Here is a 9,860-nt window from a genome sequence, read left to right on the forward strand (position 1 = left end):
AAATATTTAAGTAATTACGCATCATTTTATTACCTTACGTTTAGCTTGCATCGGTTACAATTGAATCTATTCTTGAAATAAACACTTTGAAGTGCTCGAAACGTCGGGATGTTAAAATAATTAAAATAATTAATATACGCGATTAAATCCGTTAAAAACTAGTTTAATTTAAATGTGTAATAATCGCGAAAATCTAAGACAACATTATGAATCTATTCTTCTATAATTGTAATAACTCCAGTGTCCTTTTGCTTAAGATTATCACGGATTTTTCTTCCATTAAATAAGAGCGATTCGAAATTGTAACATGTTAAACATAAACGGGAGCCGTTTATCCCGACATTCATCACTAATCATCACGTAATACGTGGAAAAACCCACCACTAAACTAAGCAATACTCGCTAGATCCCTTTAGATAAAAAATAATTTTGAATGTACAGCGATGAGGCGGAGTTAGTAGCGCGTGCGCTGGGCTGCCGACTTATGCGGGCGTCGGTGAAGGAGGACGTGAACGTAGGCGCCGTGTTCCGAGCGCTCGCCGCGCGCTGTCTCGCAGACACGCGCCGCGAACACGCCGAGACGCCACCCGTCTGCGTTGCGCCCGTTATAGGTACATATTTCGCTTTTTTTAACGCAAATCGTCATTAACCAACAATACTATGGATAAAATTATTGTGAATCCTATCAGTGCAGATTAATACAATTATGCAGTACCTAATATTTAAAAAAAAAATGTTTTTAAATAATTAATACTTTTTACAGGTACATTTACGAATCATAACAGCAACGGCACGATTCTTCTGCGGCCGACTAAACACCGGCCTGGTGGTAAGAAGAAGAATGTGCTCAAGAGCGCGTGTCGGATACTGTAAAAAAAACAAACACAGTTTTAAATATAGTTAATATAAATAAATCCGTCTTTATTAAGGACAAAGGCATTTGTATATAAGATATCAAACTAGACATACTTTTTAAAAAATAAATAATTAAAACCGCTTTTTGTTTATTAATTGGTTAAATATGTACGAGATAATTTCATTGTTTTAATAAAAATCATGTGTTAAAAAACGACAAAAAGTAGTGTAGAGGTGATATATTTGTATTCGTATATAAAAAAAAACATTGGTATACAAGGTGCTTTGATGTTTTTAATATTGTACATAATCTGTACTGTGTAGATAGATATATAGCCATGTAAAAGTTGATTCTGAGTAATTTTAACTATTAAATTTCGTTTTAAGCTATTTATAAAAATATTTCAACATCGAAAATTAATGAGACGAGTAATAACAAACTAACACTTCAGAAACAGTTTTTTATATTTATTTCTTCTTATCTGACCATTTTAATGTAAATATTTTTGTACTAATATTAAAGAGATTAAATTTTACTTTGTTATTTTTTTATAAAATTATGCGAGTTAAATCTGTCTTCTATAAAGGTATAAATTATATTTTCGGTGTCCGGAAACTTATAAATGTACTCTTCAAAAATACAAATATGATTTTGGTATAAAGGTATTTGGTATAAACAAATAAAACAAAATAGGTGATTAAACATTTTTAATAGCATTTTATATTTAACATAAAACTATGATCGGTACCGTGTATCAGATAACAGAATATAATAATAATTATAAACCTTCCTCATAAATGTGCATATATATTTTTTTTTTTATTTAAGGTATAATCCACAATACATCAAAGGGTAACATAACCGTATAATACTACAATTAGTGGGAAATAGTGGCAGTAGCTATAAAAATTAATTATCTGTCTTTGACTTTTTTACTAGTTACGAATAACTGGGATACGATGAACGTATCGGATTTTAATATGAATTTTACTTAGGAGTTAATTTTTTTATCAAAAGCAGAGTGAATCTGATCTGTAAAACTATATTATAATCATTTATAACATACAATTACGAGATATATTACCCTTTCATCTTGATCCATTATTAAAAATAATAATAAATATTATTATTTCAGAAAATACCGTAAAGATGCAGGGACCTGACGATTCACACTGCGAAGCATTTAATTTAGGTATATAATAGGTGCTTGGTCTTTTTAACTGTTTTACGAATATTACTATTAAAAGTTTATTAATGTGGTGGGAATGACGTGCTATCCTATATACGCACACATGGAAAACGATAGCACACTTCAGCAATAATATAAAACCTATAATAATCCTTAGGTCTTTTGTATTACATTAGAAGTTTTAATCTCGATTCCTGATAAAACAATTCTTTAACTAAGTTTAAACCCTTAATTATAGTATTAGAGGCCTTAGGGTGTTTTTTTATAAATCTAAATGTATAAACAATGAACTGTCAAATTAACTAAATAAAGTTCGTTTAGAAATTATCTAGATATTATACTTTTAAAATGTACAAAAATTGTACTGAATAATTAATAATTTCCGTAATTTTTCGTGTAATGTTTTTAATTATGTTAACTTAAATAATAAATTCTCCTGTATTTCGTTAAAACTATTTTATAATAAAGAAAAATCTATATTAATATGTTACCATGTATGTATCCGATATGTTATGATAATATTTTTTTTCTTAAAAAATATTTTAAGTAATAAAATAAACGTTAAGGAACATTTCCTTTACATAAGACTAACGTATTATACGGTGCAATAATGTAAAAAATAATTATTATAAATATTTCTTTAAGTAGAAAAGTAATCACAGTATCGAAGGAAACTGTATAATAAAAACTTAAAGTAAAATTAAAACAACTTTTTTATAAACATTAAAAAAGAAACTTTAATGTTATTTCGTTAAAAACCAAGCTTTAACGTAACAGAGAAATGTTTATTACGAATATACTACCGCAATTCAAATACACGTCTTCATAATATGTTTTAAAATAAGATTTTTTTAAACACAAATATTCCAATCAAATCAAATTAAAAAATAGATTACTTGAAAGAAAGTAAGTTTAAATTATCCAGTACAATTAGATGGTTATGAATAATAATAAGCAGATTATATCAAAAATTTAGATAAAATTATTTTTTGGTTACATTTCAATTATAAAGACATCCTGTTTACATTTGTCATACAAAATGCCTATGCTTATACTATAGAAAATGAGAAGTTACAAAATTAAAAACAAGTATTTTTTTTTAACAAAACACTTAGGGGGGAAACCCTTTTAATCACCACTTCTCAAGTGATCTGTCAATTACAACATATCTTAGTATTATATATTAACTGTGGCACAATTCTCAATATGTGGCTTCTAATCAGTCTTAAAATCGTTAGACGATATAATGCGACTCTATTCTGATAGATATCACAGATTTTAAATCAAAACCCCCCCCAATCTAAACAGATAACATAGATTTTAAATTATATCAATTTTATATAAGAAAAAAAACTTTAATTTTTATTTATCATTGTTTAAAACACATGAACATTATTAAATTAAAAATAGCACAAGGAAAATCGTATAAATCTCTAATTTTACTTCTATTGGACTGCAAATTTTGTTCTATTTTATTGGATTGGAAAGTCCAATAAGAATGTCCACAGTCTTACAAACTCATATTTCTTTTAATTTTCGTCCAAAAACAATTAAAAATTTCAAATATTTAAACAATTCAGACTGACCAATACATTGGGACTAGAATTTGTTACCTATTTATATAATTGGCAGATCATCTTCAGAGCGATAACAAACAGATAATTTGAAATAGTTTTTAGCGTCCTAGCATTTATAATTAATATCACGTTATCAAGATCAAGATTTCACTTCCTTGAAGATTTAATTTTACATACAAGTTTTTATTAATTTATATACTCAAAATTTTTCTTCTTCAATTCCATAAATGTATGTTATACATAGTAATATAAAGAAACAAAAAAGAAATTATTTGCATTATGCATTTCTACCATAAACCATAGAACATCAAATATTTCCTAAAAAGAAATGTCATTTGACACATTTATAGCTTTAAGTTATGAATATAATTTAATAATAAAAGAAAATGTTTGATAAAATTTAGATTAACATAGCATGGAACTTGAATATACAACTTCGAACAAAGGTACATATTACCAAGTAAGTATATTAGATTTGCGAAATTGTTTATTAAACAAGCTTGTGATTTTATTGCTGCTAGTGAAAGGCGTTAATGTGGATATGCCCTAATTTTAAAGATTATATTTTTTTAATAATATAGAATAGCGAGGTATTAGCGTTATGAAACATATTACAAGTTATTGAAAGATTTAGTTTTCTCTCTTTATATAATACTGGCTAGACTTAAAACTGTAACAACTATAATTATTAGCAGTCTATTGTGCGTAGTATCGAAAATCGATACAACACAAACTTAAACATTTGAATAACAACATGTAGGTGTGAGATTATCTACTTTCATTATTGTAAAAGTATAATATTCTATACTTACTTCCAATAATTGAAAAAATAAATGCAATTATTTCAATAATATAAGAGACTGTGTAGGTCATTGAATCTTGACGTTAAAATCATATTTCTAACAGTATGTAAGAAAATTCACAGATTAAAAATTTAAAGGCACATCCACACCAGTCCACGATTGAAATGAAGCTGGCAATAAAATTAACACTCATAATATGTGAAGATTTCCGAAATCCTCCCTCACTCACGAGTATGACGTGACGTTGAGCTTTGCAAAGTATTCCAGAAGACCCTGGAGACGTTTCTTGATTCGTTTCTGGTCATCCAGGGTGCAGCCTAGTATAGCGGTCTCGAAGTTTCTATCGGTTCCACTGCAGGGATCGGGCTGAGAAGTGCACGCGTTCATGTACGTCTGACAACGCGTGTGCGCGACCACCGTGTCCTCGTGCACGGACATCACTAATTGGTCTATGAACATGTTCACCTGGAATGAAAAAATATATATTTATTTCAATAGCGTTACGATAGTTCAAATAAACATAAAAATTATATTCATATAGGAAAAACAAAGAAGTTGATATACTAAAATATGTAGCATGCTATGTATATATTTATTTATAATCTGTATTGTAAACTTTATAACACAACTATAGCATATATTAAAAAAAATATTCGAAACAAACCAACATTCTCTACAAGTCTCTAGTTTCTCTACAACATTACAAGGACGTGAGAATATCGTTGGGAGTGAGTCGCGTGTCGAATGTGTGTGTGTGGGTTACCTGATGCAAAGCCTCTTCCTGCTGCGGGTCGCGGTCGGTGCGCACGGCCACCTCCACGGTCATGGCGCGCGCCAGGATGCGCTCCGCATAACGCTTTATGTCGTCTTGGTCACCTGCACGCAACTCTTTAATTAGATTAAAGAACATCTGCACGTATATAGACTGAAAGTATTCATAATCACTATGAGTTGACGATCCTTTAAAGTAGAATAAAATATATTAATGTAATTCACAATATCAACGTAATGCAAATGATTGTTAGTTGATTTAAATATGGATGAATATTATATTATTTCAATATAAATATTCGACTATAAACTATATAGTCAAATATTTATTAGTAACATTTGAAATCATGTACCTTAGAGGTTATCTATGTATTTATCTATAATGACTATGTAAGTATTCTTCTATTGATCCAATTAGGTTATTAGAAAATATTGTTACTTTTGGATTATTTTTGAAATAGATATGTTTATTAAATTAAATCCTCAAGAGCCAATGGCGTTGGGTCAGCCTATTGATGTGGAAGTCAAAAGCATTGATGTCAGGAGCCGGTGACTTCTACATCACCATGATGAGGTCAGCCTATTAGGCTATCGTCGTACCCACTGCTAACACAAGCGTTAACGCTTTACACTATCAGTAGATAAAATAAGGAGCAGGCAATGATAGAACCATTAATAATGATATATAAATATTAGTCATACTTACAGTCAGAAATGTCATTTAAAAGTTCTGAATGCTTGACGCTGTCGAGAGTAGATAGCAGGGAATCTCTCTCCTCTTCGATCCGTACTGTATCACGCCGCAACCGCTCCACACGCATCTCGACTTGGTCCAGCACAGCTATCAATCTGGGACGTGATCGACTTTGTTAGTATATAAAATAAATAACGAATAAAAGAGAAACTACTGATACTAAAGAATTGGCGATATAGCTTTACATTCAATAAATATAGTCTTGTTAAATAAAGTATGCAATCCGTCCCGGCTACAATAAAGGTGTACTTAAAACGCTTCTATCGTAATACATATAATTATTGGATAACATAAATATTGGATTATGTGGCGCACGCTAGTAACGCCGACTGGGAGTCGGCATATTTCCGATATTTTCAATAATCCTCGTCATATTGCCATATATTGAGTATATAACTGTATAAAAATATAAACATAAAACTTCAATGAATTACTCAGTCCATGAGCAAAAACTGGATGAAAAACCGATAGTTTTTAAGACAGATCGTTCAGACAGAAAGACAAAACGAGATTGTTTTATAACCTTCTATCCAGAAAACTGACCACACGTATGCAATAATTAGTCTTTTTCTTTCGAATGTCAAATTACTGACGATAAAAAGGGACAAATAGAAGTATAATTCACTCGCTGTATAACTTTAGTACGGTCTAGAATTTTCTTCGAGTTAACGAGTTATAGATTTCAATTACCATAAAAATATCACAGTGAAGATTTATTTATGATGTAGGTAAGCGGACAGGAAAATGATCGACTTTTCCACATTGTCCCTGTAAGAAATATTGACCACTCCTTACAACGCGTCACCAACCAACAAGTTACACTGACTCACTCATCTTTTAAACCGGAGCACAACAATGCTTCAATATTACATGGCGATAGAATATACGACGGTGTGTGGTACCTACCCAGACGGGCTTGCACAGAGCCCTACCACCAAGAATCATACTTGGCTGATTTAGTTTTAAAGAGGCAAAATAATCAATATTTAGTTAAAAGATACCACCTAGAAAATTACATACATATATCGGTGACATTGATGCAGTTAGTTATATATCAAATAGCAATTGTACTCTTAATCTTATCTCCCAAAACATACGCCGTATCAACTGTTATTCATCTAGTTTCATTAAATTTTATCTGCGACTTCTTTGTACTCTCTAAATGCTGGCATGTTGCTACTTATTATTTTTTATTATTCTTAACTGTAATTATTAGTAAAATGTATGAGTATATCAGAAACATTTGCGGTATACTATCATTTATTTTATTCCGGTTTTAACCGCAACCGTACCTTTTTTTATTTTGCCAGACGTTCGACAGAGTTGTATCTGACGTTGTCACGGGCTGAAAAGGTATGGTCGCGGTTAAAACCCGAGTATAATACATATAAAACGAGTACTAACACTAACTACTGAATTCATAATAAAAGTATAGTTGTACTGATGCTATTTATTGTCTAATATTTAATAATAAATTAATTATAAACAACTATCAACTTAAAAAAATTGATAAGCTATAAGGATATTCTTTTGGCGATTCTGACATAATTATAGCAATAGCATAGCTACTAGCGGTCCTAAGAATGATGTCCTCCTGATTCATTTCGGTCATGCCAACCATATATGCTACAGATACACTATTACCTCACTCTCATAATCCACTGTGATCCAATAAGATTGGAGAAAGTTCAGAACAGAATCACACTGTACACACAATACACAACAGCTTTACATACTAATGTAAAGAGCTAGGTAGCTATTGATTGGCCAGACCCAGTTTTAACCTAGGTCATTGAGATTTGCAGCCTTATGAAGAAGCCAATAGACTATAAAGGCGATCAATGTATATATATCAGTAATATGAGGTACTATGTTGATAGTTGACAAATACCTGAGCAACGAGACCAAACTTAATTATGGAATTCTTGTACTCGGGCCAATGTTGTTTCTGGACTTTGTGAAATATTTTAATAACAAAATAGCATCAAAAGCTTACGCATTCGACATGAATCAAAGTCAATTTTGTATAGTTTCTGAACGTCTATATTGTAATATTAAATAATGTAAACTCCAAAAATAAGCAACACACAATATAATTGATATTTTGACCACTTTGCAAAACAAAAATTTATATAGCCCATATTAATAATACTTATTGTGTACCTGATCTTGTCTCTCTTACTTATCACATGAGATATCAAACAATATATATGCTTTATTTCTAAGCACATATTGAAACACTTTAAATTACCAATAAATTAAGAAAGGTAATATATATATATATGTATGTTTAAGCAAATTTAAGCATAATAAAAAATACTATTATAATTAGTTTTGAACTGTACAATGAATGTAATAATTATTATAAAATTCCTAGATATCTTATGTTGTTTTATTTAAAAATAATAAAATGGAGTATTGATATGTTTTTTTTTAAATAAGTGAATAATATGTCAGTTATTTTAAAGTCTGCAAAAAAATGTATACAGTTCTCACAAAGAACAATAAGAATGTAAATTATTATGAATCATTAATTGTTTGCACACTATTATGGACTTAACAGCTGGCAATGATTGTTGTAAGGTATTCTATACCCTAAATAACTGAGATATTGAATAATAATTTAAATACAATGGAATTGTTTTTGTTAAAATAATTACAAATAATTCTACTTGTGTCAAATGTAATTTAATTATTGAATTGTGTATTGAAATTAATTCTGTGGCATAGTGTTAGAAGGACTAAAGTACTTGTTTTTGATTATAGTGTGAATGATATTGTGCTATTAGGCAAGTTTTTAAAAAAATAGTAAATTTATATATGCTGAAATGGCCTATACAAGACTTAAAATTACTAATACAAACAATATTATGCAAAAAATGCACATGACATATATAAAAGGCAGATGATAACCAACATCTTGTTTCTATTCTGATCTCTAAACATAAGGGATATTGTTTTAGGCTTCTTTAACACTGGGGCACAAATTTAATGGTAACACAAGCTTAATTATGGAGGTACATGGAGTACAGAAAAAATATAAAATAATGTAATTAAAGAGAAAACTAAATAGCAATTAACTAATATTATAGTACTATGGAACATATATATATATATATATATAATGGAACTAGAAATATGTGCCAAATTATAATAAATGTATTACACTACACTGCCATTATTTTTCAAACAAAATAATTTACAACTATTTAAAACTGACCTGGCATTAAATTGCGTGTTAGCAATTTTTTTTATGTGAACTATACACGAACTGCTTTTGGTAGTAGCGTGGGTGATATACATTTTATTTTTATAATTACACATCTAGTTTACCTTATTTGGTTTCTATGAAACCGTTCAGACGCAACATTTTGTATTAAGTTCAAATATTGGTACATCCCTCAATATTTTAAATGAATATCACAAGATTTACCTGTCTTTTGGTGCTTGTGTTCCAAGAGCCGTAGTTTCATCAATAAGTGGTAGCCGAGATCCTTCGGCAATGGAATACACGTCTACTTCCATTGTATGGGCAATATCTGCTTCAGATGTAGCCAGGTTTAACAACTATTGTTCAAGACAATTTAAACAATAAGGTGGTTTTTTTTGGAAAACTATTATTTTTTGCAAATCGAATGGAACACAATGAAGTAAAATGTAAATTGTATTTTTTTTTTTTTTTTTTTTTTTTCTGGCTTTTATTTGTGTCAAAAAGACACAGATTATTTCGCCAATGTCACGTGCGATGGAGAAGACACGGTAGAGATTGATTGGTGCGGTCGAGATTGCAGGATCAATTTAATTTTGAAGGCATAATAGTAGTAGACGGAATTAAAAAAACCCACAACCTAAAACAACACAATAATAATAATTAGATAAAAAAAAAATAACTGCTATTTAAACACAGAAA

At 29.8% G+C, this 9,860-nt stretch overlaps 2 protein-coding genes across 2 annotated transcripts in view; one reads left to right on the plus strand and one right to left on the minus strand.

The window, feature by feature from the left end:
* LOC125070284 (ras-related protein Rab-23) overlaps positions 1–1,018 on the plus strand; it is a 22,218-nt gene extending 21,200 nt beyond the window's left edge. The window contains exons 5-6 of the mRNA XM_047680079.1: positions 442–611; positions 764–1,018. Of these exons, the coding sequence (XP_047536035.1) occupies positions 442–611; positions 764–873 (280 nt within the window). The 3' untranslated portion in view covers positions 874–1,018. The remainder of the gene's footprint in view (positions 1–441; positions 612–763) is intronic.
* A 1,669-nt stretch (positions 1,019–2,687) lies between these two features.
* LOC125070280 (BAG family molecular chaperone regulator 2) lies at positions 2,688–9,609 on the minus strand. Its single transcript, XM_047680076.1, has 4 exons — positions 9,384–9,609; positions 5,903–6,045; positions 5,189–5,301; positions 2,688–4,890 (listed from the first exon to the last, which is right to left on the minus strand). The coding sequence occupies exons 1-4, from the start codon at positions 9,473–9,475 to the stop codon at positions 4,651–4,653; spliced, it is 588 nt and encodes a 195-aa protein (XP_047536032.1). The 5' UTR covers positions 9,476–9,609; the 3' UTR covers positions 2,688–4,650.
* Positions 9,610–9,860: the final 251 nt, after the last annotated feature.

This window comes from Vanessa atalanta, chromosome 17, assembly GCF_905147765.1.
Source record: "Vanessa atalanta chromosome 17, ilVanAtal1.2, whole genome shotgun sequence".
Classification (NCBI taxonomy): Eukaryota; Metazoa; Arthropoda; class Insecta; order Lepidoptera; family Nymphalidae; genus Vanessa; species Vanessa atalanta.